The sequence below is a fragment of the Rhinatrema bivittatum genome, chromosome 6 (genome assembly GCF_901001135.1).
Source record: "Rhinatrema bivittatum chromosome 6, aRhiBiv1.1, whole genome shotgun sequence".
NCBI classification, from domain to species: Eukaryota; Metazoa; Chordata; class Amphibia; order Gymnophiona; family Rhinatrematidae; genus Rhinatrema; species Rhinatrema bivittatum.
Genome location: NC_042620.1, coordinates 260,800,062 through 260,826,499, shown reverse-complemented (window position 1 = coordinate 260,826,499; position 26,438 = coordinate 260,800,062). Strand labels below are relative to the sequence as shown.

The window sequence follows — 26,438 nt, the reverse complement described above, 5'->3', positions numbered from 1 at the left end:
CCATTAGTGCTCCACAGCATACTTTTCTCCTCCCCATTTACTATGCTTTTATATGAGAAAACAAATAATTTTTTTTTTTTTAATGAAAAAATGGTTCTTATATTGGCAGTGGTTCTTATTACCAGAATAAGAGGAGGGTGATGAGTGCTGAAAATGCATGAAGGCAAACAGAAGATGGGTTAAAAACTGTAGAGAACACAAAGAAAAAAGAACACAAGGGGCTGAATATATTAAGACATTTAGAGATGATGCTTTATCCTATTTAAAGAAAAATATAGACATGTCATGCGTGGGCCAGTACAAAGTTATAATTTTATTCAAATAAGCTGATTGTTTTTGAAAGTGCTACAGAGTTGGAAGTCCAACCCACTTTTCTTTCTTTATTATGTCCTCCGAATGTTCTGTGTCACTATCGGAGCTCTCCTGCATCCGCTCACGCCGTAGGACTTATTCAGAAACTTGGGCGAGCTGAGCCGAGAAGGGGACCGACTGACCGACTGTGATGGAGAAACACAAAGTAAAATAGGGAATCATTGTAAACATTTAACATAATAGGCCTAATCCAAAAGCTGCAATGGGAGAGCAGGTTTTAAGAGAGATGTTCTGTGCACCACACTGCCCATCAGTCCTTCCAGGAAAGAGAAGGGCAGCTGCTGCTCTCATTCTCACCCCTTGCTCTCTTCAATAGTCTCCTTCAAACCTTCAACCCCCCTCACCCACACCCCCCCCCCCACCCCCCCCCCCCCCCACGAGTACCACAGCCTTTGCTCCTCGGTGCTGGCCTTCCCATTCACCTGCAGCAAACTCCTAACCTCCTCCCACTGGTGCCTCTCCCAGAGCATGTTTCAATGCTTTTTGATCTCTCGCCATCTCTCTTGCCACCTAGGGCTGCTGCAAGAGGCAGCAAAGAAGACAATAGTAGCAGTCTGGCAGAAGGAGGGCTGCCTGGACTCTACTACAGTTTTCATGATGGCTTCCTCCTCGTCACACGCAGTTCGGTGGAAAGCGCATCAAGGAGGAGGAAGGGATGCCGTAGGGACCATGAGCACACTCATTGCCACTTTGCTGCCAGCCTCTGAAAAGGGAGGAGGCGCAGCAGAGCAGACTGTGTCTCCTAGTTATTCAAAAATAACAAACCAGCAGTTTCACATCTTTTTAGAATTACTAGCAAGCAAAAACATGGAATCCAATAGCATACCATTCTTTGTTAGGCTACACACTGCAGTTTAAAATAATAAACCATGCAGTCTAATGCTAAAACTAGTCCTCTAACTGTATATTAAAGAATATATGGCATATAGCATTTTAAAACTTTCCAAAGTGGAGCCGGCCTGGTGACTCAATGCCAAGTTTGCCATACAGAAGACCTGGGTTCAACTCGTGGGGCGGGGAATGCTGTGGAGGACGTGTCCTTAGGAGGAGGGAGTTCCCGTGATCATGCGATGGTGAAGGCCAATGGCCAGATTTAAGGTTCATGATTGCAGGGTTCTAGAAGAAACTCTGTTGTGTAAGCCCCCAGCCCAGGACTGTCCCTGCAGTGATTGAGCTAGGTGAGCTGGTATCCCCACATTTATCATATCTTTTTTTTCTCCATTTCTACCTGTTATTTCTCCATGCCACATTAATGAAGGGAACAAACCCACAATGCCTGTATATCTTGTAAAATGTGACTGATATACAGGCAATTGTGCAGTTCATACTGCATTAATGCATCTGAAGGTAGAAGAGAGTAGGAGCCACTTCACTGCCACTCTTAAACCACCAGCAAATGGAGATTGGGAAAGGAGTAGTGGGGAAAAAAGGGGCATTGGATTCTGAAGATAGTCCATGCTGGGCCCCAACATTTACAGTATGGGGTACTGATAGGCTGACATTGTTGGATAAGCGCTCTACGACCAGATCCAAAGCAAAGCCCATTCAAGCAGCATTGTCTGCTTACCTACCCCGTAAAAATGTTGCAGTAATTTTGTTATGGGCTTGACAGTTGCTTGGTCTTGCTTGTAAGTATTACTATTCTTAACATAAGGCATTGGGGGCAACCTGCACAGAGCAGCAGTTACTGCCCTTTGCAGACACTTGGGGGTAACCTGCATGGAGTGGCAGTTGCTGCCGTGGAAAGCATTTTGGGCAGACTGGATGAACCATTTTGTCTTTTTCTGCCAACAATACTTTGTTACTATCCCTGTGAGAATCAAGATAGCCTGGGCAGGGGCTGTTTGGAACGAAACGGATGAGAACAGAAATTGAGATGCGAAAGAGTTGAGAAGATATTGCTGGCTGGGTCGGGGGATGGGGAAGGTGATAATTTTCATGGCTGGAGTGGAGAGGGGAGTTGGAAGGGCCTGGCTTGGCTTGCTGCCCTCAGGAGGTCGAGCTGAGGCCAGCACCAGTGCTGCATAGATGGGAGTTTGTCATCTGCAGGATTGTGTGAGACACTCCCAGATGTGAGAGTTGCTGGTAAATGTGGAAGATTTAGTGGGTCTGCCATTATAAATAAATATATAAAGAAGGAGCATCATTATATAAGAATTCCTATGAAACTCAGCCCTTGACACAAGCCTACTTCTGTGATGCTAGGATCACTGGATATTTTTAACCTCAATTTTCTTGTGCCAGAAAGTTTTCTAAAAGACTATAAGATACTCCTTTCAGTACTAAAAGTTGATGGGCTTTACACATAAAATACTTTTTTTCCATTCTATGTCTTCATAAACTTTTTTTTAATAAGGCATAATGAGATTCACTCTTCAGGTAGGTCTCTGCTCTGTGACTCCCAGCTAATATCTGTTTACTGCTTATGTACCGCTTATTTACACATTCAGTTGCTGAACAGTGACAATGGGTCACAAAACTTTTTTTCATGACAGGGAGTGTATAAGGGAGTGTATAAGGCCCTACCTTAATGTTAGTTAACTCATCCTCAGAGACCAATGGAGAGACAGCGTCGACCCCTGATAGTGGGGAATGTCGGGGTGAGCGGCGGCGATGGGTCACATAGGTTCCGCCCATGTGCTCCTCATTCCTTAGTGCCTCCAGCTGTGAGGGATGGGACAGAAGGAAGAGGAGATGCAGATGACAGCTTATTCAGTGACAGTGCATGCGGGGAAGTGAAGTGGCATCATAAACCACCGATCCAATCCAGGGAACTGATCTAACTTCATTTGAAATGACATACAAATCCAATTCCAGTTCTTCCCTTTCCCAGGGTTCATTCCAAGAGTCACAGAAATAAAATTCTGAGTCTTCTCTTCCCCCAATCTATTCCAAAAGGAACAGTACCTGTTCTATTCTTTCCTCAGGGGACTGTACCTAGAGTATTCCAGGAGGACATGACCTAATTTATTTTATATTCGCCACACCTGAAAGCTGTAATTCATCTCATTGGCTACAATTACAGATATCCTTCTGAAGGCTGCTGTTCCTTGACAGATTATGATATGGATTTTGAGTAAGTCACTGAAGCTGGACATGTCTCATACCTGCTTGTGATGCGAAGAGCTTCTACCTCTCATCTGAATGGTGGTGGTGGTGGTGGGGATAGTGTCTGTATTTTCTTCCTCCTAAAAGGGTTATTAATATGTAGTGATAAGTATGCTGCAATCAATGCATACAGAAAGACATAATACCTGAGCTACTGCCTGAAGACATAGGTATAGGATCACATTCAACTTTATGTGCCACTGTCACTTTGCAGAACCTGAGTGTGTATGAAAGTGATGTGTACCTGGTAAGCTGAACAGATCTGAGTTGGGGAGTCACAGAGCAGCAGTATATACATAGACAGCCCTTGACAGAATCTTTTATTACAAGAGGAAGAGAACATTAATAAAAAGGAGATGTAAGCTTCATATAAATTACTCGAAGGGCGGTACCTACAGTTCTGTGACCATAAAGACTGACAACGGCTCCCAGCATGCGATTAACTTTCTCCTGGTAAGGCACATCTGTCTGAGAAGATGATCTGAGAAAGAGCACAGAGAACATGACATTTAATAATCAGCTACACAGACTGATGAACAATTCCCTATTAATAATATCAAGTTATATGGATAGTGCTGAGGTAGGTGAATAATATTGAAGTGTATGGATAATATATATTTATATGGCATTTTTAACCAACCTTATTACAAAGGTGCTCAAATGAAGTGTAATCGACAATAAAGAAGTCCATGGATAAAATGAAGTCTGCAAACAATGCTGGAAGTTGATTTATTTATTCATATTTCAAGGTGTATACATGCCAATGTCTATATATAATGCCAGCTGAGCTGAGAGAATTCTTTTTTTCTACCAGTGAGGTATTTTTCCTCAACTGAATAAGCTGAGTATTATGTATAATGCTGAAGTCTACAGATAATGCCTAGGTCTTTGGAGGGCCCCACATGAAGAATTCTAATGAGCCTAGCAGTTGTTGAAAATGTGTTTCATGTCACTGTGATGGATTATAGTGTTAGCTAGCACTGAACTGTTTTGAGCCACTAGGGCTTCTGTACTTTTCTGTATGTGTACTTGCTTCATGTTTCTGTGAGCTGAGTTGCTGGTTGCTTTTATTTATTTAAAACAATTTGTCATTTCATTCAAGGTTCTGAGCGGCAGTTATACCATGTTTATAAAAGCTATACTGTTTTACTGCTCTTGCAAAGAAGAAACCTACCCTGCTAGCTTGTTTTTCTCTAGAAGGCATTTTTTTTATCTAAACAAACTTTATTGTGCCACAAATTTGTAACAAAAAAAGGGTTATTGGCCCAAGCAATGCAAAAGAAAATATAGAAAAAACCAGAACAGATAAAGATGTCCAAAGCCAGAGCAGAGTGAGATATGCTTCCAAATGTTCTTTCTGAGGAGAGGAAAATTACTAGTCGCATGCCGCAGCAGTCAGTCCTTGGACCGGTTCTTTTCATCATTTTTGTGAGTGACACTGCAGGATTATTTATTTACAAACAGTTTGGTCTCAAAGCGGATTATAGAAAATAAGAATTAGACAGGTATAACATGGTTAAATGTAATTAACACTGAGTGCCATTGTATGGCATAAGGACCAAGTGTGAGAAAAACTTTAATATTCCTAATGAGCCAGCTGGGGAAAGGCCTGGTTGAATAGCCATGCCTTGCCATTTTTGCAGAAAATGAGGTAGTTTGGTTCCTGGCAAATGGGTAAAGGAACCTCATTCCAGATCTTGGGAGCATAGCTTTTCTGCCATCGAAGTGTATTTGAATGTGTATGTATATATGTTTCTTGATTACATTGTTGCCTAAATCAATTTATATCATTGCTTAGCATAGGTTCTCTTCTTGTAGAGCTAATCCTCGCTTCTGATTGGATCTGTTCCTGTTCGCTCCCCCTCTGTCTGTGTTCTCTTACCTCTTCCTATTGGTCTATGATTCAGCATGTGTGTATATAAGAGAGGAGAAGATGTGAGCAACAATTCCTCTCTGCTGATCCACAACAATCTCAGGGCATCTGGAAATCAAAAGATCCCAGGTATGTACAGCAAGGGTTTTATCTTTTTTTTTTTTTTTTTTTTTAAGTTTCAAACATTGGATGGTGTATGTGACTGCTGTTTTGAAATATTTTATTGGTGTCTGGAAATTTATATGAGTTTTGTATTATTGGATGTATTTCTTTTTGTCAGCTTTTTCGAAATGGTCTTTTTATTAGTATGGTTTTACTTCTATTGATGATTTATATTTCCTGATTTTATTGTTTGATGTTTTATGAAGAATTGTAATGTTTCTGTTTTTCCGTTGTTGCACTGCATACATAGTCTGGCCTGTTATGGTTTACAGTTCAGTTTTTGTCTACATGTGTGTATTACTACTTTATAATCACTTTATTCTGTATTTGGTGAGGGTCTGTTTGTGTTCTGCATGTGTGATTGAGGTTAAGTATTCTGCTAATGTGTCGTTTCTATGTAGGACTCTATAGAAGCTTGGTTTGTTCTATTTCCCTAATAGAAGGTAAATTGGTGTTTTAGGGCCTAGTGAAAAGTTTGCAGGGTCACTTTTTCATAGGGTTATAATTGTTTGTGTGCTGGAGGTTAGTGCTGTTTTGGAATGGGAGGTTTATAATATTGTAATTGTAATTTAATTTGCTCATGGCTTTCTGAAGTCCAAGCCCACACCCCAAACATGCATTACAATAGTCCTAATTCCATATGTGTTACAAGTGTCGTCTTGGCTTTTATGCAGGGTTTTCTGGTTGACACCACAGCAATACATGTAAATATAACACACATCATGTTGCGATCTTTTCACTTTGAAAGACTATACTTTGTGTGTTTTTTCATGTAAAATGATTGATTATAAATGCATAATTTGAAATTGTGTGTGGAGAGGACCTTGGTGGGGGAAGGCTGGGCTTAAAGCTGTAAGATTCACTTAGGATACCTAATACCCTTGCAATGACACTAATTAATAAAAGAATACAAATTAAATGTTTAAAAAAAAAAACAGAATGAGGAGGGGCCAGCCCAGTAATTGTTTGTACAGAGCTGCAGAAAGGTTAGTGGTGCCCTGTGGTGATGTGCTTGCGGGGTTCCCCCCCCTCAGTGAAGAGACCCCATGCATTGATGCCGTGTGGTGATGTGCTGGCAGATGATGGGGGGAGGAGAAAAGAGGGGCCCCTGAAGGGGAGACAATACTGAATGCTTTTTGCAAGGAAGCTGCAAATATAAGATTTAAATAAATAAATATAAATGCCCCCCCGGCACTGGAGACCCTTACTAAACCTCTGCTAAAGAGTAGCAAATCACCTGGACCAGGTGGTATAAATCCCAGATTGCTGAAAGAACTGAAAAAGGAAATTGCAGATCTGCTATTTGTAATTTGTAAACTATCATTAAAATAGTTTATGGTACTTGAAGACTGGAGGGATGCCAATGTAAAGCCAGTTTTTAAAAAGGGATCAAGGGGGGTGATCCAGGAAACTATAAACCTGTGAGTCTGTCTGTGCCAGACAAAATGGTGGAAACTATCATAAAGAACAAAACTGCTGATCATATAGATAGATATATTTTAATGGGACAAAGCCAACAAAGATTTGCCCAAGGCAAGTCTTGATATACCAATCTGCTACATTTTTTTTGAGGGCATAAACAAGCATGTGGATAAACGTGAACAGGTTGATATAGTGTATCTGGATTTCCAGAAAGCATTTAACAAAGACCCTCATGAAAGACTTCTTAGGAAATAAAAAAGTAATGGGATGGGGGTAGTGTCCTATTGTGCATTGTGAATTGGTTAAAAGATACAAAACAGAGAAGGGCTAAATGGTAAATTTCCCCAATGAAAAAAGGTGAATAGTGGAGTGCCCCAGGGATCTGTTCTGAGGCCACTGTTTTTTAATATATTCATAAACGATGTGAAAATGGGAACAAGTGAGGCGATCAAATTTGCTAATATCACAAAATTATTCAAAATTGTTAAATCACAAGAGGATTGTGATAAATTACAAGAGGACCTTGTAAAACTGGGAGACCAGGTATGCAAATGGAAAATGAAATTTAATAAGGACAAGTCAAAGTGATGCACTTAAGAAAGAGTAACCCAAATTATACGTACACAATTATAAGTAGGAGTCACCATTCAGAAAAAGGACTGAGGTGTAATTGTTGAAAATACATTGAAATATTCTGCTCACTGTGTAGCAGCAACTAAGAAAGCAAATAGAATACTAGGAATTATTAGGAAAGGAGTGGGAAATAAAAGGGTGAATTTTATAATGCCCCTGTTTCACTCCATGGTGAGGCTGCTCCTGGAGTACTGTGTGCAGTTCTGGTCCCCGCATCTCAAAAAAAAGATATAGTTGCAATAGGAAAAGGTACAGAGAAGGGTGACAAAAATGATAAAGAGGATGGAACAATTCCCCTGTGAGAAAAGGCTAAAGAGATTAGGACTCTTCAGCTTGCAGAAGAGACGGCTGATGGGAAATATGATAGAGGTCTATAAAATAATGAGTGGAATGGAATGAGTAAATGTTAATCAGTTGTTTACTCTTTTGTAAAGTACAAAGACTAGGGACACTTAGGGGCAGATTTTAAAAAAGTATGCGCGCGCGTACTTTTGTTCGCGCAACTAGCGCAAACAAAAGTACATTGGATTTTAAAAGATACGCGCGTAGCCGCGCGTATCTTTTAAAATCCAGGGTCGGCGTGCGCAAGGCTGTGCACGTCGAGCCGCGCAGCCTGCCTCTGTTCCCTCCAAAGCCGCTCCAAAATCGGAGCGGCCTCAGAGGGAACTTTCTTTCCGGCGCCCCCCACCTTCCCTTTCCTTCCCCTAATTAACCCGCCCCCCTGGCCTTAACTAATTCCCCCGTACCTTTATTTCAAAAGTTATGCCTACCCGAGGCAGGCGTAACTTGCGCGCGCCGGCGCACCATGTTCCGGTCCGGGGGCTGGTCCGGAGGCCACGTCCACACCCCCGGAACGCCCCTGGGCCGGAACCACACCCGCTGCCCCGCCCACGGAACACCCCTGATGACACGCCGGCCACAACACCCCCCCCCCGACACGCTCCCCCAGGAAAGCCCCGGGACGCGCGTCCCGGGGCTTGGCGCGCGCAGGTGGTGGAAGGGGCAGCTTTTCAGGGGTTACTTTGAAAATCTGCCCCTTAATGAAGTTACTAGGTAATACATTCAAAACTAAGAGAAAATATTTTTTTACTCAATGCATAATTAAACCCTGGAATTTGTTGCCACAGGATTTGGTGAAAGCTGTTAGTGTAGCTGCGTTTAAAAAAGGTTTGGACAAATTCCTGGAGGAAAAGTACACAATCCATTATTAAGGTGGAGTTGGGGAAATCCATTACTTGTCCTTGGGATAAGCAGCATGGAATCTATCAACCTTTTAGGATCCTTCCAGGTACTTGTGACCTGGATTGGGCACTATTGGAAACAGAATACTGGGCTTGATGGACCTTTGGTCTGACCAAGTTTGGCAGATTTTATGTCCTAATTCAAACACAACTGAAGGGGAGGAACTGGGAGAAAGAAGAGGAGATCAAGTGAAGAGACAAAGGTTAAGAGAGGGGATTTGCTGGAAGGGAGCAGGTTAACATAGGATGCACAGCTTCCCCATTGAGGTGGTAGAGACAAAGATGAGGTGAGGAGCCCCCCTCCCTCCCGAATGACGGAGTTGCGAGCGCCGCACCAGCTGCCTGCCCACCAACCAGAAGACTGTGGCGGCAACACCGGGGCCTACCAGCTGCGCAGCCTGCCTGGCCTTCACTGCTGGCCCCCTCTACCTGGATCCGGCGGCAGCAGCGAGAGGAGGACGAGGTAAGGAGACCCCCCTCCCCCTGAACGACAAGGGAGTCACTGGTGCCACGTCAGCTGCCCGCCCACCAACCAGAAGACCGCAGCAGCAACACCAGGGCCTACTGGCTGAGTGGCCTGCCTGGCCTTCACTGCCAGGCCCTGCCACCCGGATCCGCCCACCCACTAACCATAAGACTGCGGCGGCGAAACCGAGGGTGCTTGCGTCGTGGGGCACGTGCACAAAGCAGCACAACAAAGGAGTCTGCCCCTTTGTGCACCCCTTTGTGCGCACCTGAAGTGTTTTACTCCGCTGAACCCAGAGCATATTAGCGACAACCATGGATCAGGTGTCCTTCATTGAGCCATTGCTAGGATGGAGAGATATGGAGTGCCCCACAGAAGAAACCAGGACAGCTCACAAACCTGCTCTTCCCTACAATAAGTACTAACTCTAATGCTATGTCCTCCTGTTTAATGTTTACTCTGCTTCCATTAAATGTTCAGTCTATGTCAAAACAAATCCCACTGATCAATGACCTAATAGAGGATCTACACACCACGATTTTTTGCATCTCTAAAACTCAGCTTAATGACAAAGATAATGTTCTCTTAAACCAAATCTCCCACCCTAATTATGAGATCTTTCATTTTCCTAGACCCAAACGAAAAGGTAGGGGTTTATTAATAATTAGTTAAAAAAAATGAACTTAAGCTAGTACCTTAAAAGTAGAGATCTACCCTCCCTATGAAGTGGCAATTCTAAAATCTCCACAACTAAACATTGGACTGGTTTATTGTCCTCCAGGTATACTACAAAATGTTTGCTCACCACTGATTGAATTATTCTCTAAGGGGAAAATTTTTAAAGTTATGTGCGGGTGTAGATTTGTTCACGCAACCCAGCGCGAACAAATCTACGCCCGATTTTATAACATGCACGCGCTGCTGCACGCATGTTATAAAATCCAGGGTCGGCGTGCGCAGGGGGGTGCACAATTGTGCAACCTGCACGCACCAAGCCGAGCAGCCTGCCTCCATTCCTTCCGAGGCCGCTCCGAAATCGGTGCGGCCTCGGAGGGAACTTTTTTTCTGGCCCCCCCACCTTCCCCTCCCCTCCCATCCCCCCCCTACCTTTGTTCAGAAAGTTATGCCTGCCTGAGGCAGGCGTAACTTACGAGCGCTGGCCGGCTGCCGGTGCGCCATTCCCTGGCCCAGGGGCTGGTTCGGAGGCCTTGGCCATGCCCCCAACACGCCCCCCCAAGCAAAGCCCCGGGACATATGCGCATCCCGGGGCTTTGTGCGCACTGGCAGCCTATGCAACATAGGCGCGCCGACTCGCAAGTCCCCTGCACGCGTAAATCCGGCTGGATTTACGCGTGCAGAGCTTTTAAAATCTGCCCCTAAGTGTTCCCTTCACCAGAATCTGCCTTAATTGTAGGAGACATTAATCTCCATGTAGATAAAGCTCTGAGAACTGCAGCCTGTGAAACGTTTCTAGAGACAATGGAAGCTTTAGGATAGTAGCAATTTGTATTCAAAGCTACCCATAAAGCGGATATGTTCTAGACCTAATATTTGCCAATACCGGGAGCTGTCTAATCATTACATCTCACACCATTTTACCCTAGTCTGATCACCAACTAATAAAGGTGAAAACAACCTTCTTCAACCCTACTCACGATAATAATCGTACTTTTACCTTTAGGAAAAAGTTAGACACGGAGGTAAGCAATAGAAAAGAGACTTTGAGGTACATCAAACCAATGCCCCCATAGCATTTGATTCCTGGGATCAGATTGTCAATGACATAGCTGAAAACCTTAGTCCTATCCCTACAAAATCTATTAACGAAAAAGGGAATACCTCTAAACATAAGAAGCCCTGGTACAATGGTGAATTAAGATGCACTAAACAGAACTTTAGGAGAGTAGAGAAACAATGATGGAAACATCCATCGTCTGATTCCCTAGGAAAACATAAATCTCTCCCAACAAAATACCACACTCTAACCAATAAGCAAAAAAAAAAAAAAAAAAAGATTACTATACTAAACAGATTCACAGGGTAATATTTAATTCTAAACTGCTTTTTGATGTTAAACATTTAATTAAGGCTCCATCTTCCACCATCTAAAGAAACTATAACTTCACAAAGGCTGCTTGCAATGAATATGCCACATCCTTTTTAGATAAAATCAATGGGATAAAAAATCAATTCCCTATATGTTCTCCCACAAAACCACCTGATGACTCACATAGACTGGTTAAGTCGTCCACGTTTGACAGAGTAACTAATATTGAAATCAGTCAAATCATTGCTAAAATTAAACCTGCTACTCACCCATGTGACCTAATACCAGCCAATTCCTGTAAACAAGTACATGGTGTTATCACTCCGACAATCACAACCTTAATTAATCTTTCTCTCTCAGAAGGAATTGTACCAAATGGGTTAATAGAAGCTGTGATAAAGCAGATTCTTAAAAATAAAACTGGAAGAATTGATGATTGAGACAACTATCAACCAATATCCAACTTGCCTTTTCTATCTAAAATACTAGAACAAGCAGTATTATCCCAACTTGTAAATCATTTGGACAACCAAGATATTCTCTTCCCAAATCAATTCGGATTTAGGAAACATCGTTCAACTGAGACATTACTCCTCTCTTTAACAGACTTTGTGTTATAAGGGTTTAATGCTGATGAATCCTATCTTTTCATTCTTTGAGATACTGTGGACCATACCTTCTTGTGTCAGTAACTGAACAACATTGGAATTGAAGGCAGTGTTCTCAGATGGTTCTCTTTCTTTTTATCTAATAGAACATTCCAAGTGAAATTAGGCAATAACATATCTGATACTTTCCATATCGATACAGGTATCCCGCAAGACTCAGCACTCTCTGCAACACTATTCAATATTTATATGATCCCATTGTGCAAAATACTGGTGGATCTAGGAATTGCATTATTCCTGTTTGCTGACGACATACAGTTTTTTTCCTTTGTCCAAATCAAAAGAAAATACAGTATCAATACTTTCAACCTTTATGAAAGCAACTAATGGCTCTCAATAAAATATTGAATAGACTACAAAATACTAAACATAAGAACATAAGAAAATGCCATACTGGGTCAGACCAAGGGTCCATTAAGCCCAGCATCCTGTTTCCAACAGTGGCCAATCCAGGCCATAAGAACCTGGCAAGTACCCAAAAACTAAGTCTATTCCATGTTACCATTGCTAATGGCAGTGACTATTCTCTAAGTGAACTTAATAGCAGGTAATGGACTTCTCCTCCAAGAACTTATCCAATCCTTTTTTAAACACAGCTATACTAACCATACTACACAAACTAATCCTTGGACATCAAACTGACTGGTTAGGTAAAATGATAGAACTCCACGCACAGCAACGAAACCTCCGCTCAACCAACAAAGGTCTGAAAATTCCACCCGTTTGAACCACACAACTAATCTCAACTCGTGAAAGAGCCATAACCATCGGAAGCCCCAAACTTTGGAACACTCTTCCAACCGAATTAAGAACACAACCTAACCTAAAAACCTTCAAGAAGGAGCTGAAAACCTGGCTTTTCACTAAAGCCTACCAAAACATCAACTGACAACCATACATCCCCCTCACTATACACCATGATACTAGCCCTCTCTATGTCCATTCCTCTCATCCATATGAACCTAGAAACTTATCTCTCTCTTCCAGATGAACCATGTGATCCTTATCTTCATCATGTGAACCTTATCCTTACCAACTCTAACAACCATTAGAAATAGTATAACTAACATTGAAAATGTATAACTAACCTCAACATTGCCATAACTGTAATTCTGATCATAATGTATATGATAACTCATTAACTTACTCTATTCCATCGAAAATTGTAAACCATTATGATGGCAAAACAGAATGACGGTATATAAAACTCAACAAATAAAGAAATAAAGAAGAAACTAATGCAACTTAAGCTAACATTAAACCCTAAAGACTGAAATCATCTGGTTAAATAGAAACTCTTCGATAGTGAAACCACTGGCTCTAGACTTAAGTAACTTCAAAATTACTCTCTCAAAACAAGTACGGGATTTAGGGATGAGAACCTTACTATGAAAAAGCACATCAACAAATTAATTAATACAGGTTGTGAATGTTACATCGGTTGAAACCTCTATTAACTTTTGAAGACTTCAGAACTGTATTGCAAACTCTAATTTTCTCAAACCTAAATAGACTACTGTTACTCCTTATTTCTCGGTCTTCCCTCCTCCCACAGCACACACCTCCCTCCTGTCAGATTTCAGCGTTCAGCCAGCAGGAGTCAGCAAGTAAGCAGTTCCTCTTACATGTTGCTGCTAACTCCTCCTCTTCAGGCTTCCCTTTGCAGTTAGAACTATATGAGGCCTGATGGGTCTCTCAAGACCGTAGGACCCCGAGTTTCTCATTACAGAGGAAAGCCCAAAGAGGAGTCGGCAGCAGCAAGTAAGAAGCACTGACTCCTGCTGGCTGGAGGAGCTAAAGCAGGAGGTGAGACATATCCCTTTTCCCTTCTGAGGGCTGCAGAGTTGGCCCACTCCTCTTCTCTCTGACAGCAGCTGACTGATTTACCAGGCAGGAATGAAGGGAAATGGGACAGTCCATGTCAAGTGGACCAATTTAGAAAATCATCCATGCTCGACCTCCTTCAAATTGAATAAAAACTTATATGGATGATTGCTGGGGCCTCAAACAAAACTCTGCAAGAGCAAGAGCTGGGGGCAGTTGAATGAAGGTCACTCTTTTTGTGCTCCATGCAAAACAAAACAGCCACTTTGTTCAGGCACTGCACATGACATTTTGTGGATTTTTACAACCTCTGATGCTAAGTTCCTATGCAAAGTTTGGAACCTAACATGAGCTTGCCACCCTTTTTATGGGCCAGCAAAGTACATGAAACATTTTACAAAAGAAATTTAAGGCCTACTTTGACTCCTCATTGCTCCTGACTTCAATTCAGGCCATAACTGGATCAGTAGTCATGGCCCATAACGTACAACTAGGATTTTTACTAGGAGGCTTTGCAGCCAATTGCAAGCAAAGATATAGTTACATAAAGACATGATGTCACCTTTTTATGTACATTTTCACCATTTTTGAATGCAAATATCTATACTACTTAGTTTTTTGTTTTTTTCTTTCTAATGTCATTTGATAGAGCACTGTTTTTGCTACAAGTGTCATCCTGTTTCATCTTGGATCCAGCCTTGCTTTGATCAGAATTACAGTCCCAAAGACAGTGCATTCATGCATGCAAATGATGCTTATGTTAAAAAGAGCCATCTTTGGCACCCAACTGTGAAACATGCAAATGAGCTAGAGATATGAAATTTTACAATGCAGTTCAGTGTACTGTGCTTACTATACTTTTAGCTTTTGACACTTATGTGTTTAGACATATTTTCATAAATTAGTCATCCTAGTTGGTGCAAAACTTTGTATACTAATTAGTTACCTTGCATTGGTCAGTGGTGGCTGAGCCACTGCCAGTTCAGCAAAATTGACAACCCCATTGCCTAGGACCCTCTTCAGACAGCCAGACAAGGCACTATCCACAGGTTTACAAGCTTTTATTTATGTTGAAATATTTTTTATTGAAATTTCCAACGCGTAGGTACAATTTACAAAAAAGAAAGAAAACACGGGATCAGATACATTGGTATACGCTTCCCAATGCCTGTATAACAAATGTGTACCATTTAACCAAACCCTCCCCCTGCTCCACCTTGACACTGTAACGTATTGTCCAACCAGACAGACAGACCAGGCAAACAATAATCAATAAGTATTATACTTCTAGCCCTTTGAGACAAAGATTGCAAATAAGGGTCCCAAACAGGTAGGAATGTCTTGCGTTTTTTAGTCTTATCTATTTTATCAATATATTTCTCATTTAGACACATGGTATGAACTTGATTTCTCGAATGTGTTAGAGTAGGGGAGGCATCTCCTACCCAATGCTGCAGAATCACTTTCAGGCCGATACAGTAAGGATGCGTAAGAAAGAGTGCAGCCGGGCACACCCTCGTTTGCCGCGCGCACAATTTGGTTCTCATACCGCTCGATACAGTATTCAAATGAGACGCAAATGCAAGCGGTGTCCAAAGCGCGTCCATGAAGCGGTAGGCGTGCGCAATCCATCTTACTGTATACAGTGGTATACAGCGCCTATACAGTATCCAGGGTGCGCTGGTACCTGTCATTTCAAATGTCATTTCAAATGTCATTTCAAATGTCATTCCACCAGGTAAGTTCTTTTCTACAGACCCCGCTGCCTTGAGCACCCGGCTGGACGTCTAAGCCGCAACCTTGGACGTCTGGTTTGGACATCCAGTCGGGCGCTCAAGGCAGTGGGAAGGTCCGTGTGTGTGTGTGTGTGTGTGTGAGTGAGAGAGAGACTCTACTTATGAGCTCGGGCTCTGCCCAGTCTTTCGCAAGTCGGGAGCCATCTCCAGGCGGGGAGGACTGGAGAAGGAGATCCCAGATCTCAGATCCAAGGTTAGCGTGACCTGAGTTGCCTCCAGGGCAGTGATTCCCTCCCCATCGGACACCCACCCCCGCCGCCACACATGGCCACGGAAATGCCACCCTGCCGGCTCCTCGGACACCGTGACCTCCCGCTGCCTTGAGAGCCCGGCTGGACGCCCAAGCTGCGACCAGCCGGGCGCTCAAGGCAGCGGGAGGTCGCGGCATCCGTTCATGGACCTTCCCACTGCCTTGAGCGCCCGGTCCACGAACCTTTCCGCTGCCTTGAGCGCCCTTTGTCTATGGTCCTTGACCTCCCTTTGTCTATGGTCTGCGACCTCCCGCTGCCTTGAGCGCCCTTTGTCTATGGTCCGCGACCTCCCGCTGCCTTGAGCGCCCGCTCCACGAACCTTCCTGCTGCCCTGAGCTCCCGGTCCACGAACCTTCCCGCTGCCCTGAGCGCCCAGTCCACGAACCTTCCCGTTGCCTTGAGTGCCCGGTCCACGAACCTTCCCGCTGCCTTGAGCGCCCGGTCCACGAACGGATGCCTCGACCTCCCGCTGCCTTGAGGGGAAGGCACACATGAATTTAATTTAATATATTTAAAATGTAATCTTTCTAGATACAGAACAATTTCTAATTGAGCAATGATGGAAATCTGTATCCCTTTGTCTATGGTCCAAGAAAGGAGTCCATATTTTGTCAGATTCTAGGGGCATGCAGTCAAATTGAATGAATTGAAAAATGTGATGAAAAGCCGGTGCTTCATTTCAAAATGAAATGATAAAATAAAAAGCCCTGCGTTGCAGAAATGTATTTTGTTGTTGAAATTCATCGTATCTGTTTCAGAAAGTGAGTGAAACAAATTCTGTATGAGCCACTATACAGATTTAATTTAAATTTGAATTAGAACTCTGATCTATGCCTGCGGTGGCAGGGCAAGCAGGCCCAGATTGGGCCTTCCCAGCTGCCCGGCACTAGAGTGAAAGGAACATGTTTTAACGCCAGGGTCAGGGTAGGCAGTAAATTTGTAGGTTAAAGACACGGCAAAATAGCTGGTTAAAGACGATAATCTGGGCGCACGTTACTGTATCGGAAGGAATAGCTAAATGGATCATTAACATATCAAGTATATGCGGCGGGTGGAGACGGATACGCGTCTGTTTCAGTAAGCGGTAAGGACGCATAAAACCGGATACTGAATGGCGGGTTCGCCTTACGCGTCCAAATTGTGCGTCCAAAGCGGGTTAGAAACAGGGTAACCGTGGCCGCGCTTTACTGTATCGGCCTGTTTCTTGGCTAACAGCAAAACCTTTCGAATCCATCTAATGTATCTTTTCCCCAGTGCCACCCCGCCCCCCTGTAAGTTGTCAAAAAGCAGCACATCAGCCTGGAGGGGAAGAAGTATACCAGTCACTCCAGAAATGGAGTAACAGTGGACAACTCCAAAATTGGTGTCCCAAGATACCAATTGAAGTAGTCATTTGCTACATAACTCAGAATCAGTTATCGACATGCAAAAGGCTTTCTGCTGAGAACAATAATACCATATTAAAAACTTGTACTGTGCTTCCTGCAGATCCATATTACAAATAGCTGATTTTATTCTCTTAAAACAAATTATAAATTGGTGGTCAGTGATATCCAATGGTAATTCCCTTTTCTAAAGAACATAAGAACATAAGAAATTGCCATGCTGGGTCAGACCAAGGGTCCATCAAGCCCAGCATCCTGTTTCCAATAGAGGCCAAACGAGGCCACAAGAACCTGGCAATTACCCAAACACTAAGAAGATCCCATGCTACTGATGCAATTAATAGCAGTGGCTGTTCCCTAAGTAAACTTGATTAATAGCCGTTAATGGACTTCTCCAAGAAATTATCCAAACCTTTTTTGAACCCAGCTACACTAACTGCACTAATCACGTCCTCTGGCAAAAAATTCCAGAGCTTAATTGTGTTGTGGTTTCGGTCGCGAGGAGTGCGACCGAACCCCCTACCTGGTCCGGGCCCACGAGAGCGACACGATCGCGGCAGCTGCGGCCTAGTCGGCAGCGCTCCCACGAGGGAGACGCCGCCGGAGGAGGAGGCCCCGCCCTTAGGGCTCGCGCGTGCGCGCAGGGAAGGCCCTTTTCAAGGGCCTTCAGCGCGAAAGCCCAGCTCCGCCTCCTGGATGACGTCAGACGCCGAGGGGGATTTAACTCGGCGTCTGACTTCCTTCTGTGCCTTGCAACGTGGTCGCTTCGTGCTAGTTGCCTGCTGATTCCTGTCCTGCATTCCTGCCTGCCTGTTCCTAGCCTTCTGGTTCCTGGTTCCCTCCTAGCCTGTTCCAGTTCTCCAGCTCCTGCTTCTTGCCCGCCTGCTTGATCCTGGTATTTATTTATTTATTTATTTATTTATTTAAAATTTTTATATACCGGCATTCATGTTGCAAACACATCATGCCGGTTTACATATAACAGGGGTGTACAGTAAACAATTCAATAACCTATTTGTGTAGAAGGAAGCAGTTACAAATAACAAGGTAATAGAACTGGGAGGAGAGAAGAAAAGAAAGAGAATAACATTAGGTATAGGTATTATATATGTTTCTTCGACTCCGTCTTCAGCTGCCTGCCCTGATCCTGGTACGTTTCTTCGACTCCATCTTCAGCTGCCTGCCTTGTTCCTGCTCCGCTTCATCTCCAGCAACGTTCCCTGTCTCCGGTCCGGTCCTGGTCTTCTCTGCTGTCTCGCCTCTCTCCTAAGTCCCAGCGGTCCGGGTCCCTACGGGCTCCTCCTGGGGGGACCTCTGACTTCCAGGGCGAAGCCACCTAAGCCCTAGCGACCCGGTCTCCAACGGCTCATCCGGGGGAGGCTCGGGTTTCCAGGTGAAGTCTCGTCTCCGGCTCCGAAGTCTGCCTCCCGTCCACCTCTCGGGTGGTCGGCCCAAGGATCCACTTCCGGACGCCAACATATTGTGCGTTGAGTGTAAAAGAATTTTCTCCGATTAGTCTTAAATGTGCTACTTGCTAACTTCATGGAATGCCCCCTAGTCCTTCTATTATTCGAAAGTGTAACTAACCGATTCACATCTACTCGTTCAAGACCTCTCATGATCTTAAAGACCTCTATCATATCCCCCCTCAGCCATCTCTTCTCCAAGCCAAACAGCCCTAACCTCTTCAGCCTTTCCTCTTAGGGGAGCTGTTCCATCCCTTTTATCATTTTGGTTGCCCTTCTCTGTACCTTCTCCATCGCAACTATATCTTTTTTGAGATGCGGCGACCAGAATTGTACACAGAATTCAAGGTGCGGTCTCACCATGGAGCAATATAGAGGCATTATGACATTTTCTGTTTTATTAACCATTCCCTTCCTAATAATTCCTAATATTCTGTTTGCTTTTTTGACTGCTGCAGCACACTGAGCCGACGATTTCAAAGTATTATCCTCTATGATGCCTAGATCTTTTTCCTGGGTGGTAGCTCCTAATATGGATCCTAACATCTATCTACAGCATTTGGATGCCCAATCTGCCCATCTGCCATTTGGATGCCCAATCTTCCAGTCCTGCAAGCAGCTAGTATAGACCCAACATCGATGCTAGGCTGCATTGTCAATAATTGACAATAAAAGTAGGAAATTGAATGTCGCACTGGGTCTTCTATGTGAAACATATCGGACAGAAGGGCCTGATTATGAACCTCCCAATCTGATACCTTCACAGAGCAAATATAACTTCTATCCTGTAAATAAGCAAAGTAATGCTTGTTCTCAAGATTGAATTCCATTTGCATGTCAGGAAAAGATTTCAATGCCCCCTCCTCAGTTAAAAAATGTGAGATCATTGTCACCCCTTTGTCCACCCAATTAGCAAAAACCCTATAATGAATACCCGGAGGAAAAGCCTCATTACCAATCAATGGCAAAAATTGAGAAATGCTACTTTGCAACTGCAAAGAGGCACAAAGATACCGCCAAGAAATGATTAGCGGAGTAACTAAAGAACTGTCCTATAGTGGTAACGGTAACGACAGCCAGGAAGAATGTAATAGCCGGCTCAGATTAGCTCTAGAAAAAAGCTCCTCTTCCCATGTTACTGGAGAGTAGTAATCAGTGCCCAATAACCAGTCTGCCACATCGCAAAAATTACATGCCACAATGTAAAGCTTTAAGTCTGCTAAGCCCAAATCTCCATGCTCCCACTTCCGTATCAACTCAGCCCATGCCACCCTTGGTGTTTTACTTTTCCATAAATAAGAGCAAATGCAGCGCTTTATTTGTTTTAGATTCTGATGGGTCAGATAACAAGGGACAGTTTGAAACAAATACAACCATTTTGGCAAAATGATCATTTGAAAAAGATTTATTTTGCCTGCCAGAGATAAGGAGAAATCTTGCCATGTTTTTAATAAACGATCAGTAGAGGAGAGTACCCGCTGAAAATTCACCAGATGACACTGCGCTGGATCCCTAGGTAGTGTAATGCCCAGATAGGTGAAAGACTCTTGCACCCAGCGCATAGGAAAGGTCCCTTCCCAAGTGGTACGAACCTTATCAATGGTAGGCAAGGCCTGACACTTATCCAAATTCAATTTAAATCCTGCCAGTTGACCATACCTCTCAAATTCAGCTAAAAGAGTAGAAACTGACTGTTGCAGTTTAGCAATATGCAAAAGGATGTAATCAGAAAAGACAGATAATTTAAAATATTCAGTCTCTTGCCACCCAATAGAAATCTCATGAATATTCCCATTATCCCAAATCCGCTGAATCAAGGGCTCTAAGGAAAGAATAAACAATAAAGGGGAAAGGGGACAACCCTGCCTGGTACCCTTACCTAAAGGAAATTCTTGGGCTATACAACCATTAATCATTACTGAAGCTCTTGGGGCAGTGTCAAGTGCTCTCACTACCTGTACAAAATGTCCTGAGATCCAGAAGACCTCCAAAGCCCTCCAAATAAAGTCCCATTCTAGCCTGTCAAATGCCTTCTCTGCATCTAAACTAAGCAACAGAGAAGGTTCCTGACTCATCAGGAATTATCAAAAAGTTACTAACGCATCAAAAAGTGTTACTAACGCATTGATAACAAAAAGCGGCATGTTTATGGAAATTTTTGAATTACTACACCACATGGTACAGTAAACTTAGCGTGCCAATCAATCTCTCTCTCTGAAAAAGAGAGAGAGAGAGAGAATGAGAGACTATCTACAAGGCCCTCATAGTAGGGAAGTATTTATATCTCTATAGGAGGGCCATCTAATAGGTCAAGGTGAGGTGTTGGTGGTGGTTTAGGGTTTAGGGGCCAGTTTCGCTTGTAGAGTGAGATGAACGAACAGCACAGTACACCTTGATGAAGATTTGACGTCATTTGGAGTGAGGAAAGACTCACAAAAATGAAATTGTGTTCTATGTTATCTCACTCTAGCTTGATGGTACCCTGTTAGAGTCCGTCAAGCTATGGTGAGAGAACATAGTAGAAATTTCATCTTTGTGAGACTTTCCTCACTCAAAATGACATCAAATCTTCACCAAGGTGTACTGTGCTGTTTGTTCATCTCACTCTACATGCGAAACTGGCCCCTAAACCCTAAACCACCAACACCTCACCTTGACCTATTAGATGGCCCTCCTATAGAGATATAAATACTTCCCTACTATGAGGGCCTTGTAGATAGCCAGTCTCTCTCTCTCTCTCTCTCTCTCCTTCCCTCCCCAGAAATGGCCAAAATGCACTTCCAAAAATTGCATTATTTGGGCCTAACACCAGGAAATAAATCATAATATACATTTTGATGAATGATCACACCAAAGCGGTAATAATCCTATGGATATTCATTATAGTAGAGATTCCCTTAATAAAACCCACTTGATTCTTCCCTATCAAAAGGGGCAATATCCAGGCCAAATGATTAGCCATAATTTTGACATCAAAATTCAATAAGGAAATGGATGAGGGCATCAAGGAATCTTTACCTGCCTTAAAGAGTATAGTAATGAGAGCACTCTTGAGTGGGGAAAAGGAATTACACAGGTCAGTAAAATATGAGTACATCCTCTCCAATGGCGCCACTGCTTTAGATACCAGTAGTTTGTAAAATTCTTCAGGCAAGCCATCCAGTCTCGGTGCCTTTAATAATTTAGCTGCACTGATTTCCTACTCAAGCTCCTAGAGCCGTGTCAGCTGATTGAGTAAACTTAATTGCTTCTCAATAACTTTAGGCAATTACACAAACTTAAGGTATTGAGCACTATTGTTCTGGAATCCTGGGTACGCAATATAACACGCCTGATAGTATTCCTGAAAAATCTGGACAATGTCTCTATTAGCATTGACTAACCTGCCATTTGTGCCTTTCATGGAAATTATATATTTAGGGCCCGCCCAATGTTTAGCTCCATGCGCTAACATCTTGCCCACCTTGTCACTATATTGAAAAAAATTTCACCTTATAATAAGCCAAATCTTTCTGTGCCCGGTGATAGAGTAGAGAATTATACGGCACCTGTGTTTCAAAGAATCTTTGGTGAGTGACAGGATTTGGGGTATGATCATAATTTGCCTTATCTCAGTACAATTGCTGTTCTAGGGCCGATAACTCTGAAGTTAAAGCCCTGCAGCAGGCTATCACATATGAGATGACATACCCCCGCATCACTGCTTTCGTGGTTTCCAAAAACAAAATCGAGGCAGCCGACTTTGGTGCTCTTCTGGAACTCAACATGTGTTTCTTCATGGTGGCTAGTAAATTGACCTGGCAAGTGTTCTAGTACATGAACGTGAATATTTTCCTGCCTTTCAAGTATCCAGCTTCCAACCTGGTCAGTATTTAGCTTGCACCTATGATTCCTGGTGGATTGGCCATATATGTGAAGTCACTTTACTGGCTGCCCCATAGATATACCTGTTGGGCTCCAGAAGAGCATATTATTGCTACCCTTGATGCACCCATAACAACTTCATCAGACAGGCAGTACATTTATTTACAAGCCACTTTGTCACACATTGATAGGACATTCAAAAGCATGTGCAAAGCAGGAAAAAAGAGGTGAATTTTTGTGAAATCTGCAGTTTAAGCAATTCTCATATGTAGGGTCTTGCCCTTTCTTGTTTTGTGCTTACATAAAATCTTGGAAACTGTGGTTGGTACCTTGTCTGGCTGTCTGGATTGGCATCAGGCAATGGGGTTGTCTATTTTGCTGAATTGGCAGTGGCTCAGCCACCACTGACCAATGCAAGGTAACTAATCAGCATACAAAGTTGTGAACTGACTTTAATGACTAATTTATGAAAATATGACTAAACAAATATGTGTCAAAAGCTAAAAATGTGGTAAGTACAGTAAATTGAACTGCATTGTAAAATTTCACATTTCTGGCTCATTTGTATGTTTCACAGTTGGGTGCCAAAGATGGCTCTTTTTAACATAAGCATCATTTGCATGCATGAATGCACTGTCTTTGGGACTGTAATTCTGATCAAAGCAAGGCTGGATCCAAGATGAAACAGGATGACACTTGTAGCAAAAAAAGTGCTCTATCAAATGACATTAGAAAGAAAAAATTAAAAACTAAGTAGTAGAGAGATTTGCACCCAAAAATAGTGAAAATGAGCATAAAAAGGTGACATCATGTCTTTATGTAACTATATCTTTGCTTGCAATTGGCTGCAAAGCCTCCTAGTAAAAATCCTAGATGTATGTCATGGGCCATGACTACTGATCCAGTTATGGCCTGAATCGAAGTCAGGAGCAATGAGGAGTCAAAGTAGACCTTACATTATTTTGTAAATTTTTTGACATACTTTGCTGACCCATAAAAAGGGAGGCAAGCTCACATTATGTTCCAAACTTTGCACGGGGACTTGCCACCAGGGTTTGTACTAATCCACAAAATTTCAGGCCGTGAGAGGCGTTGTTGGTCTGCAGCACCTGGACAAAATGACAATTTGAGGTTGCGCGGAGCATGGTACTCTGAGGTGACCTCCATTCAACTGCCTCTAGCTCTCCAAGCAATGGAGATCCAGGTGAAAAATTTAGTACAGTTTTGTTTGAGTCCCTAGAGAACATCCGTGCAAAATTTTGTTCGATTTGGAGGAGGCTGAGCATAGACCCCTGGCCCACTTGATATGGCATGAACCAAATCTGACTTTACTGAGAGTGATGGTAGCATTTACCTGCAGCTTTTTTTTCGGTGGCACACCATTGGGAACTGCTGAATTAGGGTGTAAATTATTTGAAACCAATTTTTACCTTTGCAAAAATCCAGGACATTATGGATGAAAATCGATTTAAACTGAAAATGAAGGCTCCTAGTATTAAGATATTTTCTGTTTTATTCTCCATTCCTTTTTGGATCGTTCCTAACATTCTCTTTGCTTTTATGACTGCCACTGAACACTGAGCTGGGGATTTCATTGTATTTTCCACAAAGAATCCAATGTCCTTTTCCTGGGTGGTGACTTTTAAGTTTGAAATCAGGACTGTGTACCTGTAGTTGGAATTATTTTTCCCTATGTGCATCACTTGGCTCATTTCCACATTAAATTTCATCTGCCAATCAGATGCCCAGTCTCCTAATCTTGCAAGGTTCTTTTGCTGTTCCTCAGAATTCCCTGCTGTTATAACAACTTTGAATAATTTTGTGTCATCTGCAAATTTGATCACTTCTTTCCTTTTCCAAATCATTTATGAATATGTTAAACAGCACAGCTCCATATAGGTCACTTCTCTCATCCTATAACTTTTTTAATCCAGTTCTTCCCGTTATTACGGCTTTCTCCTAAAGATTATTTTGAAATGTCATCATGTATAGCCCTTTGTTTCTATTATATTACAGTATATCTCTACTGTACCACATGTTCATTGTTTTCTCATGTTTATTGTACCACATGTTCATTGTATCCGCCCCACGGCGTCAGTTCAGTTCCATGTAAACCGGTGCAATATGTATACTATACAGGAACATCGGTATATAAAAGTTAAAAATAAATAAATAAATAATTTCCCGAAGAGTCTTTTATGGGGGGATTTTGACAAATGCCTTCTGAACATCCAAATACACTAACAACCAGCTCACCTTTATCCAGACTTTTATTTCCACCTTAAAAAAAATCTAATATATTTGTAAGGCAAGACTTCCCTTTGCTAAAATCATGTTGACTCTTTTCCATTAAAAGTCATGTCTATTTGACCAGTAATTTTGTTTTTAAGAATAGTTTCTGTCTTTTTGCCAGGCACCAACATCAGGCTTACAAGTCTATAGTTTTCCTAATGGTGTAAATCCAGTGATGGATTTAGGGTTTTGGCATCATTGGTGCTGTTGCCCCCTATTCCCTCTCCCCACTTCCCTGAGGTTGGACCTCAGGGAGCACAAGGTCTATGGCACAATCTCCTAGTTTCCTGTGGCAGTTCAGGGGTAGATTCTGTTGTGGCAAAAATTTAGAAATTCAGAAGCAAACTGGCAAACATTTCCATATATTACATTATAAAAATAAAGTAGTTTTATACTATGATTAGTATAATTTATTTTTATAGGGTGAAGAAAAGTGATCTCAAGTATCAGTATAGGGAGGAGTTAGGATGGGGAGGAGAAGCGAAGGGGTATCAGGAATGGAGTGAGGAGAAGGAGGAAGAGTGTGAAAATGAAAGAAGACTAGGGATGGGAAGATTAGGAATTTGTGATGGGTAAGAGCAGAGAGAGAGAGAGAGAGGAAGGATCTTGGATTGAGGAAGGGGAGGAGGGAGTGGGTTTCAGGATTTGGAGAGAAGGGAGAGGTAGGGAGGGAGGTTCCAAGATCTGGGGGATAGAATCCAAGTTCAAGGGAGGGAGGGTGTGAATTGCAGTGAGTGGGGAGGAGAGGAGGGAGGTGTCCCTACCATGTTCAGTCCTGTTCCTCCTTGCATCCCCCTCTCTAACATCCCACCCAATCTGACAATCACACATGGAAACACACACAATCCCTTCTTCCTTATACCAGACTTATGCCCTAGCCAATCCTCCTCTCATCCCCCAGCCTTTTCCCACCCTCCAATGATCTATATTCAGCCACTCCTAGTCTCACCAAAATGATCCCCCTTTGATTTGTCTGCTGCAGGCTCTCCTGTTCCCTGCATGCTACTTAGAAGGGAGGTGCAGGATCAGGAAGCAGAGGGCTCTTCTCTACTGAGTGATTTTCAGCACAACGGAAAGGCAGCAAATCTTCAGCCAGCCTGCTGCCCACCACCCCTCCCCCTTCCCAGCTTTCTATTGCTGTAGACACAGGCCTAGTGTGCCTATTGACAAATGCAGGCCTATGATGTATGGCTCCTTTGGATTTATGTACCCCAATTGCATAATTCTTTACTTTTTTGAATTGAGTCTTAACTGCAATCAAGTAACTACTCCTCAAGCTTTCTTAGATCATTTCTTATTCAGTCTACTCCTGTTGCAGATCTTAGTGTCATATGAAAAAGGCAAACTTTTCCTTCTCACTTGTCTGCAGTATTGCTCACAAAGATATTGAACAAAACTGGCTTCAGGGCAGATCCTTGAGGCACTCTACTCCTTTTCTTAGAAAAAAATAATTACTACTACCCTATGTTGTCTATCCCTCAACCAGTTTCTAATCCTGTTCATCATCTTGGGGCCTAGCCGCAGGCTGCTAAATTTATATATGATCCTCTTATGTGGGACAGTAACAA

At 42.8% G+C, this 26,438-nt stretch overlaps 1 protein-coding gene across 1 annotated transcript in view; it reads right to left on the bottom strand.

The window, feature by feature from the left end:
* Nucleotides 1-293: 293 nt before the first annotated feature.
* Nucleotides 294-26,438, bottom strand: part of LOC115094189 — a 158,151-nt gene continuing 132,006 nt past the window's right edge. The window contains exons 4-7 of the mRNA XM_029606979.1: nt 3,877-3,961; nt 3,480-3,560; nt 2,899-3,036; nt 294-497 (exon numbers count right to left, since the gene is read on the bottom strand). Coding sequence (XP_029462839.1) covers nt 384-497; nt 2,899-3,036; nt 3,480-3,560; nt 3,877-3,961 — 418 coding nt within the window. The 3' untranslated portion in view covers nt 294-383. The remainder of the gene's footprint in view (nt 498-2,898; nt 3,037-3,479; nt 3,561-3,876; nt 3,962-26,438) is intronic.